The sequence below is a fragment of the Bufo gargarizans genome, chromosome 1, assembly GCF_014858855.1.
Source record: "Bufo gargarizans isolate SCDJY-AF-19 chromosome 1, ASM1485885v1, whole genome shotgun sequence".
NCBI lineage: Eukaryota > Metazoa > Chordata > Amphibia > Anura > Bufonidae > Bufo > Bufo gargarizans.
The window spans coordinates 428,619,047-428,646,762 of NC_058080.1; the positions used below are offsets into that span (position 1 = coordinate 428,619,047).

The 27,716-nt window shown below is 45.6% G+C and overlaps 1 protein-coding gene across 1 annotated transcript in view; it reads right to left on the reverse strand.

Annotated features, from left to right (window-relative positions):
• MOB3B (MOB kinase activator 3B) overlaps nucleotides 1-27,716 on the reverse strand; it is a 100,497-nt gene that overhangs the window by 36,069 nt on the left and 36,712 nt on the right. Inside the window, exon 3 of the mRNA XM_044286629.1 lies at nucleotides 2,827-3,029. Coding sequence (XP_044142564.1) covers nucleotides 2,827-3,029 — 203 coding nt within the window. The remainder of the gene's footprint in view (nucleotides 1-2,826; nucleotides 3,030-27,716) is intronic.

The window sequence follows — 27,716 nt, forward strand, 5'->3', positions numbered from 1 at the left end:
GCATAAAACCAGTCCACTTTCATATTTCATTTATGAATCAACTTATGCCCTTTCTGACACCAGATCCAGGCTCTACAGAGTATTGTGGTTAATTGGGTATCAAATATGACTAGAGGATGTGATTCTGTAGCTGACCTATGGGTGGTAGAAGAACTACAGGTCCCAGCATTACCGTGTGTGGTCTCATTCTGTAGGTAAATAAATAAGGATCGCAAATATGTATTCTGTATAAAAATATGCTGATGTATCAAGGAGATACGGGCTTAAGTATAATCCTCATTGTAGGAACTGAACTTTGATGGGGTCATAAAACACTTGGGGGCCACTCCCTAGGCTTCACAGTCCCTCTGCTGCCATTGGCTGACAGGAGTAAGTCTCCTGCCCATGGGAGAGTTCATAAAAATCCATGCACAAGGACAGAGGAGAGAGACCCATGGAACATCACCAGACACTTAATTGGACATTGACGGCATATCCCTGTATCAGAAGAACTTTGAGGGTCTCCCCTGATACATACTGAAAAGGGGTTTGCAAAGATTCAAAAAGGACATATGAACGACCATCTGAAACCCTCCAGAGAAACTAAGTATTCTTTCATCTTTTTCCCTTTCATTTGAACTGTCGTGATTATTTATATTGTTATTATTACTCTGTAGATTTATAGTCATTTTCATTAGACTTGTATGCACTGCTTTTTACCGCTTATTAAAGATTATAAAATCTAAATGGCCAAGTCTTCCATATTCTAAGCTGCTGAACAACGTACGTTACCAGGTAGTTAGTTCAATTGCATTTAGGAATTGTAGCTGGGGGTGATTGACTACGGTTGGTCAGTAAGTGATATCCGGTTCATCCACTGATCTGTGTGACAGTGAATGACCCGGATAGTCGGCTCGTGGACCGGGAACCCACGTGGTGGCAGTTACCGAAGTGTAGTGGGGGGTGTTAGCCGAATGGTAATACCCCGGTCACGTGAGGTCTCTGTGTGTGCGCAGACTCCGTCACAGACCACTACGTCACAGCTGTGGGATCCGGAGCGATCGGATCCATAGTTCGTGACAGTGCTGGCTTATTTATTATCCAGTCAGGCCTTTTAAAAGGTCGAACACTTACTTATACCATAGCTACCTTACATTTGGTAGCATCACAGGCAGAGCTTGTTAACAGCTAATGTACATACCTTCTTTCTAAAAGTAAATGAAGGAGAAACGACTGCAGTAACAATTATTTCTCCTCCGTTCAGTTGGCATTGGCCTGTGTGATCAGGCCGATACAAACGAGTGCCGATGGATATTTTATCATTCATCGCCACTTGTGCTGCCCGTGTATTGGGCAGTGTAATACCACCCTAGGCCTCATGCACACGGTCATATAATAATTCATTATGTACAGAGCTGTAATAACATAAAACCTAACTGTATCCCTTTATACTTAAAGAGGACCTTTCACCTGGAAAAACATTGTGAACTAAGTATCCTGACATATACAGCGGCGCCCAGGGATATCACTGCACTTACTATTATCCCTGGGCGCCGCTCCATTCTCCCGTTATGTCCTCCAGCATCTTCGCTCAGTAAGTTATAGTAGGCGGAGTCTGCCCTTATTCTGCTGGGCGTCTCCTCCTCCTAGGCTGTGCGCTGCGATTGGCCAGCTCTACAGCCTAGCAGGAGGAGACGCCCAGCAGAACAAGGGCAGACTCTGCCTACTATAACCAAGAGTCCTAAGTCCCTGCCTACTATAACTTACTGAGCGAAGATACCGGAGGACATAACGGGAGAACGGAGCGGCGCCCAGGGATAATAGTAAGTGCAGTGAGATCCCTGGGCGCCGCTGTATATGTCAGTATACTTAGTTCACAATGTTTTTCCAGGTGAAAGGTCCTCTTTAAATACAACAGTAACTAGTGGCAGGTCCCAACAGATGCTGTATGTATGGGGGCTTTCCTCCTCTAAAACATTGAATCCTGGAAAGATGGTTGTGTGGTAGTTCCCTACATACAGCATCTATGACTGTAAATCTTGTATGCATTAACATTCATGCGGATCAGTCTTCTAAAATAATGCAACATTTTCAAGAAATCAGGACCAGAAGAGACAAGGCCACCAGGCACTTCAAGCACAAGTAAAGGAATGGGGAATGTATAGTCAACATACCTGGTGCCTTCTTTAGGAATGAGGTTGCCTCCATTGTAGAATTCTGATCCCCCAACTTCTTCACAAAATGCCTCCTGCAGTCCTAGATTTTCCTATGTAGAAACTCTCAGAAAATCTATATGTCCCACACCCCCTTCCACTACTCTGGGTCAACCAGCTTCAACACTTGCAGAGGAAAACAGATGCAATGGACACAGTGCTGGTGCATTGCAGGGCAGTGGAAGGGGGATGAGATTATTTAGAATTTATGAAAGCATCTGTACAGTAAAGTTTAAGAAGTGATGGTCATTTTATGAAGGAGTTGGGGGATCAGAACGCAGGTACCATCTTTTCTAAGGAAGGCACCAAGTATGTTCCCATATATATAGTCAAATTTTACTTTTGGAATAGAGGGTCGCTTTTGAAGGACCATCCAAAGAGGCTTTATACATTCTTTAGCAAAGTTCTCCTTCTGCGGTGTCTGTCCTTGGCAATATAATCTGATAGAAAATGTGTTATACTATTATTGTATTATACTTTTTAGGAAAATTAACTTCTTCATGGCATGGAAAAATCTGATGATTTGCATTTCACCAAAAATGGTCTCAAGGGCCACCTTTGGCAGATGGTGCTCTCCTGTATTTCAGAAAATGTGGCAGATGATGAAACAATGAGATGGATACACTTATCTTACCAGTGGCTCTAGCTCCTTGCGATCTATGAGGTTCAGTTCTGTTACAAAGTAGTAAAAGTGCTTGTAGCAGGTATTAACATGTGCTTCTGCTCCCATGAGTAGGATACGGTCAAAGTGATGAATGTATACATGGACAAACACACGGAATAGTCTGCACAGGATTTTCTTGCAGATCTGGAGAAAGTTCCTTGGGAACGGGATTCCTATCAAGAAAAACAGTTCAAGTACAAGATTACTATGATGGAAGCGATAATCTTCTGAATTATAACATAATACTTGGTGATTTGTATGATACATCTCAGGCTACTTTCACACTAGTGTTTTTACTGGATCCGGCAGGGCTCAGCAAAAACGCTTCCGTTACTGATAATACAGTTATGAACGGATCCGGTTATATTATCTTTAACGTAGCCACAACAGATCCGTCATGAACTGCATTGACTTGCATTGGGGTAATGCCAGATCCGCTTTGCTCCGCATCCCAGGACGGAAAGCAAACTACAGCATGTTGCGGTTTGCTCTCCGGTCTGGGAACGCAACTAAACGGAACGGAATGCATTTTGGAGCATTCTGCTTTGTTCAGTTCAGTTTTGACCCCATTGACAATGAATGGGGACAAAACTGAAGCTGTTTTTTTCCGGTATTGTCCCCTATGATGGTTCACAATACTGGAAAACTTAAACGCCAGTGTGATAGAAGCCTATGTTTGGTCGTTTACTTTTAGTCTAAAAATCAAAAGACAAATCTAAACGTGCGTCTCCTGTGAAAACAGACAACCCCTTTAAAAAGAACTAGTCAGCACTCTGGGCATGTCTATTTTAGCAAAGAAATTTATTCCCCCATAATATGACACGTCTGGAACATCTTTTCTTGTTGTGCTGTTCTGTTATTCCTCCTAGAAATGTATGAATAAATGAACTTATTTGGCATTCACACTGACACTGTCCAATCAGTGTTGATATAGCCAGACTGTTTGGGGAAACAGCCACGGGAAATGGTAACACCCATTTGTCAAATATTTATAGGAATAGCACAGCACAAAGTATTGGAAAAGATGTTCTAAAGCTGTTATTTCAAGAGGCATACAAGTATTTATTAAAACAGTCATGTCAGGTCCTGTTTAAAGGGGTTGTCCCACAAAAAAAATATTCTACAGTTTTCAAACCAGCACCTGGATCTGAATAGTTTTGTAATTGCATGTAATTAAAAATGTTGTATAGCCACTGAGTTATTCAATAAAATCTATTTGTAAAGCGCCACCTGCTGTTTGTCCTTTCTCCTATTTCTTTGTCCGGCTCACTGAGAAGGCCGCACATGCTCAGTTTCATCCTTCAACTGCCTCCTGAGCTATGATTGGGAGAGGATGGACACGCCTCCTGAGCTGTGATAGGGAGAGCATGGACACGCCTCCTGAGCTGTGATAGGGAGAGCATGGGCACACCTCCTGAGCTGTGATAGGGAAAGCTAAGACACACCTCCTGATCTGATAGGGAGAGCATGGGCATGCCTCCTGAACTGTGATAGGGAGAGCTAAGACACACCTCCTGATCTGCAGCAGAAAAGACACGCCCCTTGAGCTGCCAGTTTGATATAAATCTAGCAGAGCAATGAATGAGGAGATCTCTGGATCCATGTGAGGTACAGGGCTGGTTCTAGCTTTGTTAGAAAGAGGTTGTCATGTACTATATATAGTCTGTTTTTAATTTTTGACAATAATTATGGGATAACCCGTTTAACCCCTTCTCTCCATTTTTGAGATTTGTTTTTTTACTTCCTCCTTCCAACAACCATAACTTTTTTGCTTTTCCATTCACATAGCCATATGAGGGCTTGTTTTTTACGGGACAAGTCCTACTTTCTAATGGCATTACATTTAATATTCCATATGAAGCTGTAAAATATTTTTAATAGGGTGGAATAGGAAAAAAATGCAATTGTGTCTTTGTTTTTACACTGTTCACACTATTATATCTATTATTTTGATCACTGATACCAGCAGCATCTTTTATACTGCATTTAACGTGTTTTCCATTTCAATCTTTCTTTGTGCCGGATAAAATATAGCAGAAATAAAATGCAGTAATGATATGGAAAAAATAAATCGAAAAGGCACAAGCTTATCTCACGGCTGTGTATTCAGAAGAGATCAATACAGAATTGCTAGTATGTCAGAGTATAATTTTGTGACAGATAAAATGACCCAGTGCAAGTAATGAGCTAAGGGAACTTATAGGATTTCCAATGTTATATCTAAAATGATGAAGTCGGCAGAAAAACAAGAGCAAAACGAAACAAGACATGTTCCAACACAGCTATTACTTTCTGTGCCTATAAATCATAGAAGAGTTGAATTCAAACTTGCTTAGAATGGAAATAAATAACGGCGAATATAGAAAGTAGACTAAGTAATCAGTACTTCTATCTCCTGTAAATCAGAAACGTCCACATAGACATCACAACCCAATCTTATATATTTTTTTAAACTATGAAAAAATATACCCGTATTTTTCGCCGTATAAGACGCACCGGCGTATAAGACGCACCTAGGTTTTTGGGGAGGAAAATAAGAAAAAAAATATTTTTAACCAAAAGGTGTGCTGTGGGTTTGGAACTAGGTGGTCTGTGGATGGCACTATTACTGGGGATCTGTGGATGACGGACACTGTTATGGGGGGATCTGTGGATGACGGACACTGTTATGGGGGGATCTGTAGATGACGGACACTGTTATGGGGGGATCTGTGGATGACTGACACTGTTATGGGGGGATCTGTGGATGACTGACACTTATGGGGGGATCTGTGGATGACGGACACTGTTATGGGGGGAACTGTGGATGACGGACACTGTTATGGGGGGAACTGTGGATGACGGACACTGTTAGGGGGGAACTGTGGATGACGGACACTGTTAGGGGGGAACTGTGGATGACGGACACTGTTAGGGGGGAACTGTGGATGACGGACACTGTTATGGGGGGATCTGTGGCTTTCACTGTTACAGGGGGATCTGTGGCTGGCACTGTTACAGGGGGGGATCTGTGGATGGCACTGTTATACATGTGTCATCCACAGACCCTCCCAGCCCATAACTGTGCCATCCACAGATCCCCCGCCGCTCCTGTATACTAATATCATATGTCTTATTCAATTAATAGTTTTTAAATATGCCTCTTTATTCCTAAAAGTACCTTAAATCCGAAGCGCTTCAGTACAATGCCGGCAGGCCGGGCAGCCGGCGCGGCGCGTCACTCACTGACGTCACTTGCCTGCGCCGCCTGCTTCATTCATAAAGTAGGCGGCGCAGGCACGTGACATCAGGGAGTTACGCTGCCGCCCGCCCAGCCTGCATACTACTGAAGCGCTAAGGATTTAAGGTACTATTAAGCATAAAGGGGCATATTTAATAACCATTCATTGAATATGACATATTTTATTAGTACACCGGAGCGGCGGGGCGGGCCTTTAGTACAGTGACTGCACCGCCCCGCCGCTATTGCCGGCCCCAGCTCCTCCTCCCAGTCCCTCCCCGAGTCCTCGCTCTCTTTACATCGCTGCCAGCGATGTAAAACTGACTGCATTCGCCGTATAAGACGCAGGGGCATTTCTCCCCCATTTTGGGGGAAGAAAAAGTGCGTCTTATACGGCGAAAAATACGGTAATCTACGTGACTTTATCCATTCAGTTATTTTAGTGCTTTCTAGCTAGTTTTGCTTTTGATTTACATTTTTTCTCCATCGGCTGGCAATCTGTTAACTGACATAGCTACTGGGGATCGACCGATTATCGGTTTTACGGATATTATTGGCCGATATTCAGGATTTTGAATGTTATCGGTATCGGCATCTATTTTGCCGATATTCCGATAACGAATCGGGAACACGGATCACGCTGCTGTCAGCGCTCTCCATGTTCCCTCAGCAGCACAGGGGAGAAGGAAGCAGTGTCTCCCTGCCACCAATGAGAGGAGGGGAGGGGCTGTGGCCACTGCGCCACCAATGAAGATAAATCTCTCATTAATTAATATACAGGAGGCGGGAGCTGTCTGCAGAATCACATAGCCGGCTCCCGACCTCTATGAGCGGTAGCTGTGATCTGCGGTAGTTAACTACTCAGCTGCCCCCCTCAACCCCAGTATTAATCATTGGTGGTGCAGTGCAACCCCCCCCCCCCCCAAAGCCAGTATTAATCATTGGTGGTGCAGTGCGCACCCCCAACCCCAGTATTAATCATTGCTGGTGCAGTGCGCACCCCCACCCAAGCCCCCCAGTATTAATCATTGGTGGCAGTGGCCACAGGGTCCCCTCTCCCTTCTCCTCAGTGGCAGTTCTGATTGGAGCCCCAGCAGTGTAAGCCTTGGGCTCCGATCGGTTACGACGCTACTGAAGCCCTGGCTGCCATAGTCAGCTCCCTTGCTGCTGTGTGCACAAAGCACAGAGCAGAATGGAGAGTGTAAAGTCCTATTCACCCTGCTAGAGCTCTAGCAGGGCTAGCAGGGTGAATAGGACAAGGGTTCTAGTCCCTAAGGGGCCTAATAGTTAATAAAAATAAAAAAAACACACCAAAATAATAATTATAAATGAAAAAGAAAGATTTACCAAAAAAAATAAAAATACACGTTAACAATAAACATATTCATTTTCAGTAGATTTGTGTAGAATTTTTTATTTTTTTTCAAAAATGAAAATTCACACAATATATGTATAAATTATCAGCTATTGGCCTGAAAGTTCACAGATTATCGGTATCGGCCCAAAAAAATCTATATCGGTTGATCCCTAATAGCTACGTATATGCTGGTGTAAAGAGAAATGCAGGAATAAGGCCTTATGCACACGACCGTTGTTTTTGTCTGCATCAGAGCCGCAGTTTTGGCGGCTCGGATGCGGACCCATTCACTTCAATGGGGCCGCAAAAGATGCAGACCGCACTCCGTGTGCTTTCCGGATCCATTGCTCCGTTCTGTGGTCCGCAAAAAAAATATAACCTGTCCTATTCTTGTCCGTGCTTTGCGGACAAGAATAGGCAGTTATATTAAAGGCTGTCTGTGCCGTTCCCCAAATTGCGGAACGCACACGGACGCCATCCGGGTTTTGCGAATCCTTGATTTGTGGACCACAAAACACATAACGGTTGTGTGCATAAGGCCTAATACTGATAACAAATGATTCTGCTGTATAGGTATTTGCCTCTATGAAACCATTAGATGGCATCCATCCCCTGACTTTCTGTAGCACTTTGAATTGATTTAAACTATAGGGCTGGAGCTACATGGCAACATGTGTTGCGCAACAATGAATCTTATGACTGTCAATGGTGTCGCATCGCAACATGCTGCGGCTGTGACTGATGGATTCTGCGTCAAGTTAACTTTAGTGACTCCACTGACTAATCGCACTACAGCAAGTTGCACGTATTTTTTTGTCACGCAATGCTCTGCGACTTGCTGTCGCATGACATGTCATGTAGTGCCCAGCCTTAAAGGGGTTGGGTTCTTTGATAACCTGTCCTCAGGATAGGCCTTTAGTATATGATCGTGGGGTTCTGACTCCCGACACCCCTGCCAATGACCTGTTTGAAGAGGCCACAGCACCATGGTCTCTTCCTAGGCCAATGATGTCACATTCATCGGTCACGTGGCCTAAGAGCAGCTCAGGCTCATTCAAGAGAATGGGGCTGAGCTGCAATACCAAGCACGGTCACTATCCAATGGATGGTGCTGTGCTTGGTGAGCTGTGTTCTGTTTTACACAGACCCATAGACTTCAATGGGTGTGTTTGTTCTGCATCACGGACCACTGTAGTACCTGTCTCCATTGTTTTTTCCAGTATGTGAACAAACACATTAAGGGCTGTTTCACACAGGTGGATCCCGTGTGGGTAATCCGCTGCGTGAAAGAGTGCCAAGCCCCGCTCCGGACAGCAGAGACACGGAGCAGTAACATGATGGATAATGCTCTGTGCCTCTCTGTGACCTTTTTACTACAAAATCACGGTGACAACTTTATCTCACTGTGATTTCGTAGTAAAAAGGTCACAGAGCGGCACGGAGCATTATCCATCATGTTACTGCTCCGTGTCTCTGCTGTCCGGAGCGGGGCTTGGCACTCTTTCATGCTCTGGATGTCAGCATCCACTCGCATTGGGTGGTAGAGAAAGAGGGTAAATAAGGTGAACAAGACAAAGGGGCACATAAGACAAATGCTTTGTGCTTAGCACGTGCTTGGAAAAATAAAGAAGCAGGTTAATCTGAGATTATACATTTGCACAGGTTCTTAATGTTCCAAAGCACTTGCAGCAAGAGCACAATTTGCGATCTACAAGTTGTAATGATATATCAAGTGTTAGGTCAGAATTTAAAAAAATAAATAAAAAAAGAACAACATCCACTGTTCTCAGCATTGATAAAATCTAAGACCGGGGCTCCAATAAGATTTTATGCACCAAGGTTACAGTTGTTATAGATCCCAATGGAGGGGAGTAAATAATGAGTTTGAGGATGAGCGAATCGATTTGCATAAAACCTCATTCTAATACTGTACGGAGCAGGAGCTTCATGCAGTAACTTCAGAAATTAAGGCTACTTTGGTGCGGATCAGTCATAGATCTGCACAGACGGATCCGTTCACATAATACAACCGTCTGCATCTGTTCAGAACGGATCAGTTTGTATTATCTGTAACATAGCCAAGACGGATCAGTCTTGAACACCATTGAAAGTCAATGGAGGACGGATCCGTTTTCTATTGTGTTATAGAAAACGGATTCGTCCCCATTGACTTACATTGTGTGCCAGGACCCGTTTGGCTCAATCAGTTTTAGCAGCGTTTTGGTCTCCGTCTCTAGAGTGGAATGGAGACTGAACGGATGCATTCTGAGCGGATCCTTTTCTATTCAGAATACATTAGAATGAAAACTGATCCGTGTTGGACCGCTTGTGAGAGCCCTGAACGGATCTCACAAACGGAAAGCCAAAACGTGAGTGTGAAAGTAGCCTTAATTGTACTGTAAAAAAACATTTCCCAAACTCTAGTTCAGTTCCAAGTGGTACTTCGCAAACAGGGCCGGACTGGCCCACCGGGATACCGGGAAATTTCCCGGTAGGCCGCCGGCCCTGGGGCCGCTTTAAGATGTGTCTGCACCTTCTCGGCGGCCGGCAGGCCGAATCTGAAAGCTCTGTAGTGGTGGCCGGTGGGTGGAGCTGAGCAGGCCGGCAGCCGGCCTCCGTGGGAGCGGCACTGCTCCCTCCGACCACCTGGTGTCACTGTGAGCAGCAGCCCGTGATCCTCCTGGCTGGCTGTCCTGTGTGTGGCTGCCCCTCTCTGACTTCCTGCAAGTGGCCTCACCTCCAGATTCAATATGCCGGGCCCAGGCCGCAGACCAGAAGCAGAGCCCGACCCCTGTGTCTGCCGCCCGCCGTCATGACCGATGCAAACAGCCCTGAGAGGACTTGAGGAGCCGCAAATACTGGGGGTAAGAAGGGGCCAGGCTGTGCCTACATGTGACTGTGCAGGCTGTCAGGGTTATGTAGTGTATATTATTTACATACAGTCCTATAAATTTTAAGACTGTATGTACACTAAAATACACTACATAACCCTGACAGCCTGCACAGTCACATGTAGGCACATCCCTGGCATCCAATATACCGTATTTTTCGCCGTATAAGACGCACTTTTATCCCCCCAAAAGTGGGGGGAAAATAGCAGTGCGTCTTATACGGCGAATGCAGCTTATTTTGCGATTTGCGAATTTCCGCTGCAATTTTTTTGCGCGTTTTTTTGCGCAAATTTTTTGCGGAGTACTTACAACTACAAACGCTCGCCGAGAGGAGGGAGGAGGCAGGCTGGGAGGACGGGTGCTGGCAGTGTGTGAGTCATATGTCACGCGCCTGCGCCGCCCACTTTATGAATGAAGCAGGCGCCGTGGGCGCATGACGTATGACTCACGCTGCCAGCGCCTGTCCTCCCGGCCTGCCTCCTCCCTCCTCTCGGCGAGCGCTTGTAGTTGTAAGTACTCCGCTCATTATGCGATTATGCACATAACTATTTACTATTAGACATACGATTATACAGTGAGCGGGGCCCGTGTAGTAGAATAGTCACTGCACGGGCCCCGCTGTCATTATAAAGCCAGATGCCGGCCCCCAGCCCTGTATTGAGGGTCATTCACTGCAGGGACACTTATGGAGGGGATCTGTGGATGACACATAGCATAAGATGCTATATATGTGTCATCCACAGATCCCCCCCCATAACTGTCATACACAGAGACCCCAATAAGAGCCACCCACAGATCCCCCATAAGTGTCACCCACAGATCCCCCATAAGTGTCACCCACAGATCCCCCATAAGTGTCACCCACAGATCCCCCATAAGTGTCACCCACAGATCCCCCATAACAGTGCATCACCCACAGATCCCCCATAACAGTGCATCACCCACAGATCCCCCATAACAGTGCGTCACCCACAGATCCCCCATAACAGTGCGTCACCCACAGATCCCCCATAACAGTGCGTCACCCACAGATCCCCCATAACAGTGCGTCACCCACAGATCCCCCATAACAGTGCGTCACCCACAGATCCCCCATAACAGTGCGTCACCCACAAATCCCCAGTAATAGTGCCATCCACAGACCACAATTAGTTCAAAACCCACCAAAAGCACACCTTTTGGTTCAAAATATTTTTTTTCTTATTTTCCTCCTCAAAAACCTAGGTGCGTCTTATAGGCCGGTGCATCTTATACGGCGAAAAATACGGGTATATCACAGAGAGCTATACTGTGCAGTATAGCTTATAATGCACAGTATAGCTCTCTGTGATATGTATTGGATGCCAGGGCTGTGCCCACATGTGACTGTGCAGGCTGCCAGGGTTATGTAGTGTATACTATTAGTTTACATACAGTCTCCAGTTTACAGTAATCTCCAGGAGTGGCATCGGCTGGGCAAATCAGCTTCTAGGATCTGGGCTCCATGGGCACTCTGTACCCTCACATGCTTCTTTATGCATCACAGCAAGGAGATTGGGGCAGTTGACAGCAGGGCCCTGGCTGGAGGTAGCACTTTGTGAAAGGTTGTCACACAGGTTGTCAGGGGCTGGGAGTGGAGAACATCTTGGTGTGTAACCTGGTGTCACTGTGCTGTACAAAGGACCTGCTGGGCATGGTGCCTCCACAGAGGGCAGGGAATCAGATTGACTGAGGAGGGCTTGTACTTTGGAGAAGAATATGTGGCTTCATGTGACAGAGCAGAGGAATCGCACAGAAGAGTGTGTGGATGAGGATACGTCGTGTCTCCAGGAGCTCTGCCCCTGACATCTCCAAGTGACAGACACTGCTGGACCCCCCTGGCACCCTGCACACATTATAAATGCACAGTATAGCTTTCCCTGATATGCATTTGATGTCAGGGCCATGCCCACATGTGGCGAGTGGCGGTGCATTATACACAGCAGCACGGTGTCCGGTACTCACAAAGACGTGGTAGACAAATGCCCAGCCCCGGGGTCTCTCCAGCACGTTGCACAGGTAGTTATGCAGCCTCCGATACTTCACGTTCCTCCGGCAGCTCTGGCTGCTGTTGTACGACAGCGGCTTCCCCAATAAGCTCATGCGAGCTCCCTGCTTCCCTCGGTGGCTCTCCTGCAAGCCCCCTCCCGGTCCCACACCGCTGCCCCTGCCAGTGTCACTGGTGCCCAGGAGAAGCAGCCCGTCCCCTCTACTGGAGTTTAACAGCACCCTGTTGCCCCGACTCCACATCTTTCGTGCCGTAGTAACGGTCCCTGCCCTTACCTCCAGAGCTGCTTTTTATCCAGAGCCTCCCACATCACCTCCACTATGGTTGCGGGACATGGCATCACCGGCGTGGGCACAGAGGGCTCTGGGTGCATGCACAGAGCAGACCTGGGGACAGGGTGGCAGCGCTTCCTGGCTTCAGACTGTCAGATCTGATCACAAGTTGGCACCAGCCATACATACAGGAAGGCTCTGTGTGCAGGGTGCCAGGGGTGTCTAGCAGTGTCTGTCACTTGGAGATGTCAGGGGCAGATCTCCTGGAGACACGACGTATCCTCATCCACACACTCTTCTGTGCGATTCCTCTGCTCTGTCACATGAAGCCACATATTCTTCTCCAAAGTACAAGCCCTCCTCAGTCAATCTGATTCCCTGCCCTCTGTGGAGGCACCATGCCCAGCAGGTCCTTTGTACAGCACAGTGACACCAGGTTACACACCAAGATGTTCTCCACTCCCAGCCCCTGACAACCTGTGTGACAACCTTTCACAAAGTGCTACCTCCAGCCAGGGCCCTGCTGTCAACTGCCCCAATCTCCTTGCTGTGATGTATAAAGAAGCATGTGAGGGTAACAGAGTGCCCATGGAGCCCACATCCTAGAAGCGGATCTGCCCAGCCGATGCCACTCCTGGAGAGTCCCTTGCTGCTCTCTGTACAGGAGGGGACAGTGATCACACAGCTCTCTGCATCCAGCATGCTGCTCAGCCTCCACACAGGCAGCTCCCAGCAGTCTACTGTGCCTTCATACATAGAAGCCTGGAGGTCACTTCCAGGCAGCTGAAACTCCATGCATGATGGACAGAGTGGCTGTGAGAAGCTTGAAGCCCACCACCTCCAGGCAGCTGCACTTCAACAACTTTTCCAGGAGAACCCAGCAACTCTGTGACAGCAGGAAGGGGTTGCCAGTCACTCACTTGTCCCTGTGCAGCCTGCAGCTCCAGTCCTTCTCCTGGTGCTGCTGCTGACATACATTCAAGGGGGACAGAAGGGGAAGGGGGTGAGGAAGAGGAGGACAGAGGGGGAAGGCCAGGTACTTACAGGAGGACTATATCTGAGTATAAATTAAAGGGGTTGTTCGGGTTCAGAGCTGAACCCGGACATCCCTCCATTTTCACCCAGGCAGGCCTTCTGACTTGAGCATCGGAGCAGTTCATGCTCCGATGCTCTCCTTTGCCCTGCGCTAAATCGCGCAGGGCAAAGGCATTTTTTGAAGATCTGGTGACGTGCCGGGGCGCTCCATGGGGCTGCCAGGAACCCCGGTGACGTCAACGGCACTGATGGCTGGGATTTAGCGCTGCCCTAGCCAGTAAAACGGTAATATGAACAATGGGGTTCTACAAAAGAGCTATTGTGGGGCAAAGTTCATATTCGTGTTTACACACGTGTTTTAAAATGAACGCTTTCCCCTTTTATAAACAAGTAAATAATGACGCAACGTTGTGGGGCTGGTGTGCAACTTTTTCCAGGGCTGGTTTTTATCCCCAGTCCGGCCCTGTTCGCAAAGCAATAACTTCGGCTCATCGGAGCCGATACATTCTAATACAGTACGGAGCTCCTGCTCCATACAGAATTAGAACAAAGTTTTATGCGAATCGACTTCGAATGTTTCATCCGAAGTCGATTCGCTCATCCCTAAATGTGTTCATGCAGTTTATATGGTTGCAGTTTATCAAGGTCGACATGTGCTATGCCAGCCTTCATAGCTCTCATTTTAGGAAGAACGGGCGAGAAAGATGAAAATGTCTTCTAACCTAACAAAATATGTATAAATGGCTAACTCTGAATAATTTCATCATCTGTTATTAAGATCTGAACGGTCAGAAATATGTTTTTGTATACCCAGCTTAGCTTTCCCTTTCCGCTATTGAGATACATCATAGAATCTCAATATCGGAGGAAAACGCTTCAGTTTTTTCCCCATTCATTGTCAATGGGGACAAAGCGGCACCAAAAAAGCGAGGAAGTTCCTGATAAAAAATATGTATTTTATTCAATAAAGTAGCACAATCAATTAGGGCTGCAACGATTAATCGATGTAATCGATTATATTCGATAACTGGATTCGTTGTCGACGAATCCAGTTATCGAATAATCGCCGATTCGTTGCTATTCGGGCGGGCGGGCGGTCGCTGCATCTTTATTTTACCTTTTTACAATGACGCTCCCGCTCCTGTAACAGCCAGGCAGAGCGGACGGCGGCGTAACGTCACTCACTCACGTGACACGCCTGCTCCGCCTCCTTCATTCATGAAGTGGGCGGAGCAGGCGCGTCACGTGATTGAGTGACGTTACGCCGCCGTCCGCTCTGCCTGGCTGTTACAGGAGCGGGAGCGTCATTGTAAAAATGTAAAATAAAGATGCAAGCATCGGGGCCGGGGCTGTTAGGGGGAAGGGGGAAGGGGGAGGGGGGATCTGTCTATGGCACTGCTATGGGAAGGGGGGTCTGTGTATAGCACTGCTATGGGGAGGGGGGAGGATCTGTCTATGGCACTGCTATGGGGAGGGGGGTCTGTGTATAGCACTGCTATGGGGAGGAGGGGGGGTCTGTGTATGGCACTGCTATGGGAAGGGGGGTCTGTGCACTGTTATGAGGAAAGGGATCTGTGCACTGTTATGCCCATAACAGTGCACATATCCCCCTCTCCATAACTACGCCGTCCACAGATCCCCCTCTCCATAACTACGCCGTCCACAGATCCCCCATAACAGTGTCGTCCACAGATCCCCCATAATAGTGTCGTCCACAGATCCCCCATAATAGTGTCGTCCACAGATCCCCCATAAGTGTCGTCCACAGATCCCCCATAATAGTGTCGTCCACAGATCCCCCATAAGTGTCGTCCACAGATCCCCCATAAGTGTCGTCCACAGATCCCCCATAAGTGTCGTCCACAGATCCCCCATAATAGTGTCGTCCACAGATCCCCCATAATAGTGTCGTCCACAGATCCCCCATAATAGTGTCGTCCACAGATCCCCCATAATAGTGTCGTCCACAGATCCCCCATAATAGTGTCGTCCACAGATCCCCCATAATAGTGTCGTCCACAGATCCCCCATAATAGTGTCGTCCACAGATCCCCCATAATAGTGTCGTCCACAGATCCCCCATAATAGTGTCGTCCACAGATCCCCCATAATAGTGTCGTCCACAGATCCCCCATAATAGTGTCGTCCACAGATCCCCCATAATAGTGTCGTCCACAGATCCCCCATAATAGTGTCGTCCACAGATCCCCCATAATAGTGTTTAATATGGCCTTTGAACATAATTTTTCAAGTAAGATCACATAAACCTCTCTGTTTTGTAATTTTGACGTTTTTCCCGATTAATCGATTAATCGTAGAAATTAATCGGCAACTAATCGATTATTCAAATAATCGTTAGCTGCAGCCCTACAATCAATACAGGTAAAGTCAAAAGGGACAGGACATAAAGAACCGAGCCTCAATGAGGCTCAACAATGTGGAGAATCACACTCGAGGTAGGTTGCTCCACGAACAGTTAATATTGCAACAATTATGGAGGGACTGATGACAGTGGAGTAGTTGGAGGTACCAATACCTATCCCCACAATGTATCACCTAACATCCAATCTGTCCAGGCGTCCCTCATGTGAGCACTGGTGGATAATAGGACAGCGGTTGTATGATGATGTAACTGATGGCTGCCTTAAAGGTGACTAAAACCGCCCCTCCACCCACATAGAGTCTCACGTTACATACCCATGTTGTTGCTGTTCATTGGTGACAACGGATCCCCAAGTGCCTCAACCTCGACACGTGTTTCACCGCGTAGGCTTCGTCAGGACAAAACGGAACTGAAGGGAGCGGAGTGCACCAGAATGCATTCCGTTCCGTTTCATTGCGTTCCCATGACGCACACAAAAGCGCTGCAAGCAGCGTTTTTGAGTGTGTCCTGGGATGCGGAGCAAGACAGATATGTCATGACTCACAATTGAAGTCAATGGAGACAAATCCGTTTTCTCAGACACAAAAGAAAACAGATCCGTCCCCCATTGACTTTCAATGGTTTTAGTGACGGATCCGTCTTGGCTATGTCAAAGATGATACAACCGGATCCGTTCATAACACACGCAGACGGTTGTATTATCAGTAACGGAAGCGTTTTTGCTGATCCATGAAAGTAGCCTTAAGGGGTTGTCTGGTTTCAGAAAGAAAGGAACTGATAATTATTTACCTAACAGATCTGGCATTTTTCTGCCAGTGACTGGCTGCAGCAGGTAAACAGAGCCCAGCCAGGAGAACCAGCGTGCCGGATAAGCACTTGGTATGAATACTATTCCTGATAACGCACCACCAATTTATTGCTCGTTTGTTGGGTGACGGTATCACTGATGTGGACACCAAAACCATTGTTTCTGGGAAGCAGATCGTAAACACGATAAAATGGACCTATCAATAAAAAGTTACACTATTGGCCAAAAAAGACCATCTATGGTGCTAGGTGCAGAGCAACACTGTATATAACACGTCACATATGTGATACACACCAGTCAAGAGTGATGTGTGAGCACCACAACACGGGATGCTACCATACTGCAGACCTCTGGGAGACTAATCCCTCTATCCAGTTTTATACAGTTGATGATTTTCTCTCTCTCTCTATATACATACAGTAATTCTGCTTATAGTAATCTAAGTGATGTGGGTGTGACCCTGGAGGATCATGACGGGACTATTTCCACAGTTATGTGTAATATGCTTTTTGTCTTGAGTTGAAAAAGGTCATTTTTTGTGGCCGAAACATCTCTTCACCATTTTTAATGAAGATTTAAAGGACCACTCTGGTCAAAATTGAAAATTCAGCCATCACTTGGTATTTATATGTGTTGTCTATTTTTATATTATTCAGGCTTTCTTCTCCTTTTATTTCTAGCTACCACGTATTTCCACACTGCAGCATTAAGTGGCTGCTATCTCCATGACTGATGACTATGACTGAGTCAGCTGTATAGCGGTTATCTCTCAGTACATACGGTACATGTCAGTGGGCGGTACACACAGCTAAGCCCCTCCCACAGCGGTGAGAATGTAAACTGTATGGAACCTGAGGATCTTTATCCAAGCCTCACCCTCACTGGTGTCCTGTTAATGTCCTGCAGGGGGACAGTTATATCATAATGTCTATGTAGATTACTTAGGCTACATTCACATGACAGTGAACAATATCCATCACACAGTTGTTTTCAGAACCTTTGTAGTCTATGATTTTATTCACTGCCTTTTTTTTTTTTTTAATGGACATGTCCTATTTTGTCCGTTTTCATGGCCCGACAGCCCCATGCAATTGAAGGGGGACATTTTTAACGTGCGTTTTTTCAGAAAGGCATCACTGAATAAACAGTCGTTAAAAATGGATAGCATATGTATTGAAAAAAAAAAAAAAGAAGCAAAACCATCCTGCAGATTCCGGCAAAAAAAAAAGTATATGTTAATGTTTTTTGTTTTTTTTTAACCCAACTGGCATCCATCTGAGGCATTCATTTAACGTATATGTCATGTGTATATATTAACTGTGGGACAAAAACGTGATGTGAACACAGGGTGCATTCACACGACCGTATGTAGTTTGTGGTCCGCACAAAATGTTCCATGTTTTTTCTGATTCATTGTAACAATGGCTATCCTTGTCTGCCAAACGGATAAGAATAGGGCATGTTCTATTTTTTTACTTCACTTCCTATCCGCCAAAAAATGTGGATTGGATGCGGAGTAAAGATACGGCTGTGTGAATGACTCTGAAGTAGCTCCGGAGAGCAGCGTTCTGGTCACAGCGCAGGCTTCAGCTGCAGCCTAGTAGGGGACAGCAGCAGATCTCGAATGGCATCAATGAAGCTTTGAGATCAGCATCATGACTTTGGCCAAAGGATGAATTTTTTGTTTTTTGCCTGGAGTGACCAAAATACAATTTTATGGGAATCTCCGGAGCCTTGGATCATCTGTACATTGCTGTTTTTACACAACATGTCACAAGACAATGAGCTAGTGACAGCAGCAGGATGTCTGGAATGTGCATACCATGTGTACGCCAAAGAATGTGCACGCTAACGGTGCATGAACTGCCTCTTTCAAAATAGGCAGACAAGCCCGTACACTTCAAGAATGGTAATAACCCTATAAAATACAATTGTACTAGTCATAAAGCTGTAAAAACAAAAAAAAGAGACCCTAACAGTCCAATTGCTGTAGAAACGTTTCAACATACACAAATGCATGCCATTGCCTCTTCCTCTAGGTCCTACATGTATAAGTTAGCAGATGGTTCATTTATGGCAGTTGATGTTATCATTGCGGCATTAGTCAGGGAGCTGACACTCAGTCTTTTTTTTTAACCTTTTCTTCTATTGTAAAGAAACAATAAAAAAAAATACAATTCTGGTATTTTTACAAGTGTTTTAGGGGTGTTAGTTTTTAGCCACACAACATTTTTCTATGTATTTGTTTTCCTATATTTGCTACACCCAGAGCATACTGCATTTTTTTTAAATGCCATCAAGCTTGAAAGAATGCCCCTACAGAAAAATGCCTGTTTGTCCTGCATTTAATATTTCCCATATACTTTCATGCAACATCTGGAGCTGGTGGGTGTTTTTTTGCCTAGAAATTGCTGCAAAACCTCTTAAAAAATGTCAGAAAAAAACCTGTGTGGGACCACCCTAAAGGCCCAATAATCTTTGTGCCAGTTTTCTGTCATCAAAAAGTTGGGGGGAGCAGCCAATAGCAGGCCGTGATGGGGACGAGCCTCCCTAGCATCACGGGTGACGTAGATTTGTACCTATGAAACCGGCTGACCTGTTGTATGTGCGCTTGTCAGCTAAGGACATCTGTGTTAGGCCTCATGCACACGACCGGTTTTTTTTTTACGGTCCGCAAAAACGGGGTCCGTAGGTCCGTGATCCGTGACCGTTTTTTCGTCCGTGGGTCTTCCTTGATTTTTGGAGGATCCAAACGGATCCGTCCTGAATTACAATGCAAGTCAATGGGGACGGATCCGTTTGACGTTGACACAATCTGGTGCAATTGCGAACGGATCCGTCCCCATTGACTTTCAATGTAAAGTCTGGAGTCTCTTTTATACCATCGGATCGGAGTTTTCTCCAATCCGATGGTATATTTTAACTTGAAGCGTCCCCATCAGCCTCTATGTTAGAATATACTGTCGGATATGAGTTACATCGTGAAAACTCATATCCGACAGTATATTCTAACACAGAGGCGTTCCCATGGTGATAGGGACGCTTCTAGTTAGAATATACTACAAACTGTGTACATGACTGCCCCCTGCTGCCTGGCAGCACCCGATCTCTTACAGGGGGCTGTGATCAGCACAATTAACCCCTCAGGTGCCGCAAAAAAAAAACGGAAAACGGCACAACGGCCACGGATGCACACAACAGTCGTGTGCATGAGGCCTTAGTCCCATGTTCATATGTGGCCACATTGCTGAGACAAATAAAGTTTTAATATATGCAAATGAGCCTCTAGGAGTAACGGGGGCCTTGACATTGCAGAGAGAGCAGAGCCCATTGCTCCTAGAGGCTGATGTGCATATAATAAAAAATCCTTTTTCTCAGCAATGCGGACACATATGAACATGGGTTGGGACCAACACAGATGTCTTCAGCCGCCAAGTGCACATGCAACATGTCAGCCAGTTTTATAGGTACAAATCTGCTGATAGATGCCCTTTAATATTGTAGAAAATATTACCCATCTAAGGGCTCTTTCACACTTGCGTTGTTCTTTTCCGGCATAGAGTTCCGTCGTCAGGGCTCTATGCCGGAAGAACCCTGATCAGGATTTTCCCAATGCATTCTGAATGGAGAGAAATCCGTTCAGGATGCATCAGGATGTCTTCAGTTCAGGACCGGAACGTTTTTTGGCCAGAGAAAATACCGCAGCATGCTGCGCTTTTTGCTCCGGCCAAAAATCCTGAACACTTGCCGCAAGGCCGGATCCGGAATGAATGCCCATTGAAAGGCATTAATCCGGATCCGGCCTTAAGCTTAACGTCGTTTCGGCGCATTACAGGATCCGACGTTTAGCTTTTTCTGAATGGTTACCATGGCTGCCAGGACGCTAAAGTCCTGTTTGCCATGGTAAAGTGTAGTGGGGGAGCAGTATACTTACCGTCCGTGCGGCTCCCGGGGCGCTTCAGAGTGACGTCAGGGCACCCCACACGCATGGATGACGTGATCACATGGGGCGCTCTGAAGTCATTCTGGAGCGCCTGGGGAGCCGCACGGGCGGTAAGTATACTGCTCCCCCGCTCCCCACTACTACTATGGCAACCAGGACTTTAATAGCGTCCTGGCTGCCATAGTAACACTGAACGCATTTTGAAGACGGATCAGTCTTCAAATGCTTTCAGTTCACTTGCGGTGTTACGGATCCGTTGGGCACTTCCGGCAAATGGAGTACACGACGCATCCGGACAACGCAAGTGTGAAAGAGCCCTAAAGGAGGAAGATTTTTAACCCCTAAATGACAAGCCTATTTGGGCCTTAACTATCAAGCAATTTGCCACATAAGAACTTGAATAAGAGTTAAAGAAAAGGAAAGAAGTTTTTACAACGTAACCCTCCGCCCAAATGTAAAAATTCTAATTACCCCCCTTTCCCCATTTTAAAAACAAATAAAAAAAATAGTGAGTATTAGTATCACTGTGTTCCAAAATGCCTGTACTAGTAAAACATAAAAGTATTTATTCTGTACTCCATTTTCACCCAGGCAGACCCCCTGACTTCAGCATCGGAGCAGTTCATGCTCCGATGCTCTCCTTTGCCCTGCGCTAAATCGCGCAGGGCAAAAGCATTTTCAGGAGTTATGGTGATGAACCAGGCTCTCCATGGGGCTGCCAGGAAGCCCGGTGATGTCACCAGCCCGGCAGTGTGTTATTGTAAACAAAAAAGCCCGTGCCTTGTGCGATCTAGCGCAGGGCAAGGGAGCGCATCGGAGCATGAGATGCTCCAATGCTCAAGTCAGGGGGCTGCCTAGGTGAAAATATGGGTATTTCCGGGTTCAGAGCTAAACCCAGACAACCCCTTTAACAGCATAATGGGAAAAAATCTAAATGGCAGATTCACAGTTTTTTGGTTGTTTTACCTCCCCCCCAGAAAATGGAATAAAATGTGATCAAAAGGTCATGCACACCTTAAAATGGTATAAATCAAACCTACAGATTGCACAGCAAAAAGGAGCCCCCACACATCTCCCGTAGAGGTAAATATAAAAAAGTTATCAGGGTCAGAATATGACAATGCAAAGTAAAAATGTAATTTTTTTTTTTTTTTTTTTAAATGTCATATTTTTTAAGAAAAACTATACAAATGTGGTCTTGCTGTAATTGTACTGACCCACAGAATGAAGTTTTACTGCATGACGAACATATAAAAATGTAACCCATAAAACCATGTTGGAATTGTGTTTTCTTCCAATTCCACCCTATATAGATTTTTTCTATAGCACTCCAAAGGTTAAGATAAAATGTAGTCTTCATTCCAACATGATCAAAACATAGTTATACTGTCCATAAGTAGAAGAATAGCACCAACCTAACGCGTTTCCGACCCCTCTGGGTCCTTAATCATAGACAGGTGTGAGTCCCAGTGTCAGGAATATAGGCGTTCACATAGATACTCCCTCTGATCACCAGGTAAATTAGAAAAGAACACAGGTATACAAAAGTAAAAATAATACATAAATATAAAAAATTCTAATAATTTAGGCCTCATGCACACGGCCGTTGTGCAACATCCATGCAGCGGGCCGGACCCATTCAACTTGAATGGGTCCGTGTCCTGTCCGCACTGCCCAAAAATATGAGATATTTATTTGGGGTGCGGAACAGCGGAAAGAAACACCACGGAAGAACTCCTTAGTGCTTCCGGTGTTCCGTTCCGTGACTCCGTTCTGCATGTCCGGAACTGCGGACCGTGTGCATGAGGCCTGAGGCTACATTCACAAAACCGTATGAATGAGTCTGCATCCGTTCCACAATTTGCGGAATGGGTGCAGACCCATTCATTTCTACGGGGCCGCAGACAGCACACCGTGAACAAGAATAGGCATTTTCTATGACAGCCGTGGCATGTGCGGTCTGCAGATTGTGGAACGCACAAGGGCCGTTGTCCGTGTTTTGCGGATCCTCAAAACAGCACGTGAATGTAGCCTAATACTAACTGCACCATTCAGATGTTCTCTTATTCTAGAATAATGCTAGTACAACCTACAAAGGACAAACTGCATTCAGCACATGTACCACTGGGAACAATGTGCCCTGCAAAAAACAAGCCCTAACATGGCTATATGAACAGAAAAACAAAAAAAAAAAGTTATGGCTCCAGGAAGGCAGGGATTAAAAACTGAAAATTGCTGCATCAGGAAGGTGCCTGTAGTATTAACTGTTACAGTACAACTATGAGAAACATGCTGGAGATGCAGAGGAGGCATCTTCAGGTACGGAGATTCGTTCTTAGGAACTGTTTTCTGACATTTTACCATAACAAACTTGTCAGTTCTTCAGTGTAAGGCCTCATGCACACGACCGTATGTATTTTGCGGGAATGGTACTGCTAGTGAAGCATTCAATTCTCATATTAATACTATTGTTCACTGTGGATGTGACACTTGACTGCATGCCACTTTGAACAGTCAGAAAACTCACTACTGACTAAAAAATAGTCCGCAAAAAATATGGATGGTGTCTGTGTGCATTCCGTATTTTGCGCAACGGAACAGCTGGCCTCTAATAGAACAGTCCTATCCTTGTCTGTAATGCGGACAATAATAGGACATGTTCTATTTTTTGGCGGAATGGAAATACGGACATACGGAAACGGAATGCACACGGAGTAGCTTCAGATTTTTTTGCGGACTCATTGAATGAATGGTTCCGAGTACGGTCCGCAAAAAAAAAATGGAACGGACACGGAAAGAAAATACGTTCGTGTGCATGAGGCCTAAGATTCTTTTAAACAGGCGTATTTTCTGCCCATAATAAGTGCAGATCCAGCAAGTTGATCAGCGCTCATTACATGCCATTTACATCTAGCAATGATCAAACTCTATGGGGAAGAATAATTATTAAAATTATAAATTTTATTATTATTAATAATACAATGGTTCATCCCCATTCAATTTGCATCCCTGTTTGCTTGGGGAAATGTGCTGTGAACACCCGAGGAATTTTTATGCCCATATATAAGGGTGGGTTCACACTAGCGTTAGGGATTCCGTTATAACGGAAAATAACGAAATCCTTAAGACGGAAGGACGGATCCGTTCTTCTGCCTATAGACTTGTATTATGACGGAATGCAAAACGGAAGCCTTTAAAGGGAACCTGTCACCTCCAAAGCAGTACCTGAGAGTAGCCAGGAGCATGTTTCCGACAATAGTTTTCTTCCTGAAGGCCAATGATGCAAAAGTTTAGAAAACGTTGTTTTATCCCCTGCCCGCGTGATTTTCTAGTCATGCTTGAAGTCAAGGTGGCAGCGGCCTCCTTGCTTCAAGTCAAGGTAACCATGCCCCCTTCCCTGCCCCTTCACTGTGACTGACAGCGCTTATGCAGAGAGTCGGCTGCCTTTGCCGGCTGTCAGTCACAGCAAAGGGGCAGGAAGGGGGCGTGGTTACCTTGACTTGAAGAAAGGAGGAGTACCTAGATTCTTGACCTATAAGACCCTGGTGATAGTGACAGGACTGCGACTACCAGGAGTCTTCCTCAGGCCTACAACAAAGGGCAGGGGAAAAACAACACACAGATAAACCCTTGGCAGTCCCATAGCATTCAACTCCTCAGATGCAATTGTCAATAGTGACCACAGCATCTGTGTGGTTAGAAAAAGGGAGAGGGGTCCTTCTGTCCTCTGATTGGAGCCCCCTCGCAAAATTTCCAGGGCTCTAATTGGTTGCTGTAACAAGCCGTGCTTGCACACTATAGGAAAAAGCTCCAGCCAATGTGCACTCCCGAGGTTCTGGCCACCAGAGAGGCTGGCGCCTTTTCCAATAGCGTGCTAGTACAACCACCGCTGCTGAATTACAGGGCGGTCGTAACCATGGAAACGAGCAGCGTATAATATGATGGAAAAATGAACCAAGCCAACAAAGGAGGCAATATGGACAATCACAATACATTAGTAAGTGCCTTGTATTAACTTTCTCTACATGATAAAAGACATTTGTGAAAGTGACACAACCCCTTTAAGTCTATCAAGGGTGACCGCATTATCCAACTAAGCACATAGCTTTAGCTCACCTGATTAAAACATTGTTTTTCTTTTGTTGAACCAAGGCTCTGTTTCCTAGTTGGACATCGGCATCACAGAGCACAGGGTGAAGGCTATCATCATCAAGACAAGCACAGTACATTTGTGCTTGTACTGTGCCAGCGCCAGAAGCGCTTCCTTCACTCACTGCGCCGAATACTAAATGGGACGGCGCACGCGCGGGATTTACGTGACGATGAGAACTCGACAGTCAATCAACGGGACTTGGGCGTGCCAAAGGGTGAGTAGACCGAGCCTCTAGGTGCTGAAGCAACGCCCCAGTAGTAGCTAGAGGCTCATTAGCATATTTTAAAAGTTTTCATTTTAAGAGAACGGCGGCAGGCAGGGAGTTATAAAGCATACTGTTATGTACTGCTGACATTAGCACATCGCTAATGTCAGTCAGCTACATAACGTTATTTCTCATGACAGAAACCCTTTGACAAAAAAGTATCATAAATCAGGAACAGATCATCTGATCAAGAGAAACACAGTGGGTCATTTATTAAGACCGGTGCCGGCCTCTACATAACTTCGGTGCATCCTCTGCCGGTCTAAATCTATGCCTGCGTACAAAATTATAAATAAGACGGGCCTGCCGGCCCACCTTTGCACGGCGATCTGCGACAGATATACGCCAAAAAATGGCGCCACAGTGTTTTAATCAGGTGAGCTAAAGCTATGTGTCCATACACTAAGTTGGACAGAGAGGTCGCTAGTGACTCCCTTTCACTCCATAGCTCATTGAAATAAGGTTCATTGTGTCAGTAGTCAAACTGTTTTTCACCGTAAGCTGTTATCATAAAATAATTATCAGTAGCCTTTGCAATTATGTCGAAATCACTGCATCTCATGTATTGCCTTTAACAAACCGTAACTGAGACTGTTTGGCCAGACCATAATCAAGTTTCTGGTGAATCTAATCAAAATGCCATAAATGTTTGTGGAAGGAAAGCCCCTTCAGTGAGGCTAGTCTTACCATTGTGAGCTACCAGCTCTTTAATCAAAGTTGGCTTGATTGACAGGTCTCTCCCTATACACATTAGGTAGAGACCTGTCAATGAAGTCAAGCCAGACAAGAAGCCGGCAGTGAGAAGCCACCAGGATGACTTCTCCTCGTTCATAGCTCAGTTCAAACTACGCTTTCTCCTAAACATCACGGCATTAGCTGTTTGTAGCAGGAAGCTGGTCAGCTTTTCTCAGTGCCCATGGTTCAACAGCATGTACCTCCTGACAGGGTGCACTATGGTCTGGAACAACTTGAGACTTTGTGACAAATAATTTGATCCTAATCATCTTTGCAGCATATCTTGAAAAGCTTTAGGGGCATTTAATAAAGGACACAGCTGGCACGCTGTCTGGGGAAAGTTTGTCGACTTCTTAATAGTTGTACACAATGTTGGACTGTGCCAAGAAGCCAAATCCTTGTAGGCATGTTGACCTTACTTTAGGAGTTGAGAGTAATTTGACCAGAACTTCTCAAAGTGCATTGTGAAATAAAGCACAACTCAAAGAAAACTGAAGGCACGGAATATTACTGTTTCTACTGTGTACCCAACATTTAATGGGGTTCATCCACAACTGATAAATGATAAAAATATGAAGTCTAACTGAATATTACTGGAGAAGACTGGACATGGAGTGCTTCTAATACAATGACTGCACATTCCCAACCAGTGGCTGCCCCATGTTGGATAGTTGTCTCCAAACATTTATAGTAGATGGCAGCTGCTGCAAGTTTCATATCTGCTAAACTGTAAAAATAATTCATTAGACATGAACGAGACTTAATCTAATGCAATACCACTCTAAAGCATGTCTTCAATCAAACCGTGAAGGATAGCGTCAGTATAGAAGGGTGTGCAAATCAGACAGCCATCTGCTTCCTGTTCCTGAAACTCAAGGGAGCAGTTTGGAGGTACAACCATCTTGCATCTCCATTATGTAAAACGGCTGCCATAGAAGTACATATGCCTCAGATATAGATCTGTTTTGTCACATTCTGTCCAAATCCAACAAACAAAATGATGGCACGTTCCATCGGAAGCCAACTGTATGTGTACAGGCTCCACGTACAAGGCTCTAGTCCTTACACAAATAACTGAGCTTACAAAACAGAGGCACAGTTCAACAAGAATTTACCACAACTGTTCCCTCAAAGTTGGAAGCATACAATTCTCTAAAATGTCTTGGTATGCTGAAGCATTGAGATTCCATTCACTGGAACTAAAGATCCTAGGACAACCCCCGAAATAAAACCCCATAGCATTATGCCTTCTCCACCAAAACGTACAGTAGGCACAACGCAGTCAGGCAGGTAACTTCCATTCACCAAACTCAGACTACAGCATAGAGAAATGTGACTCATCCTTCTACAGAACATGTTTCCACTGCTTCAGGCTCCTGGGGTGGTGTGCTTTACACCACTCCATCTAAGGCTTGGCATTGTGCTTGGTGATGTAAGGTTGCATGCAGCTACGTGGCCAGGGAAACCCATGCCATGAAGCTTCCGTAGAACAGTGTTTGTGGTGATATTAATGTCAGAGTAGGTTTGGAGCCTTGCAGTTATAGTCAGCAGGGCACTGGTGACTCCTATGTACTCTGCTCCTCAGCACTTGGCGACTGTGATGGGTCTATGTGGTCTCCACTTCATGGCTGAGATGTTGTGGTTCCGAAAAACCCTTCCACTTTGTAATACTACCACAAAACGGACAAGAATAGGACATGTTCTATTTTTTTTTGTGGGGCTACAGAATGGACATACGGATGCGGATAGCACACGGCGTGCTGTCCGCATTT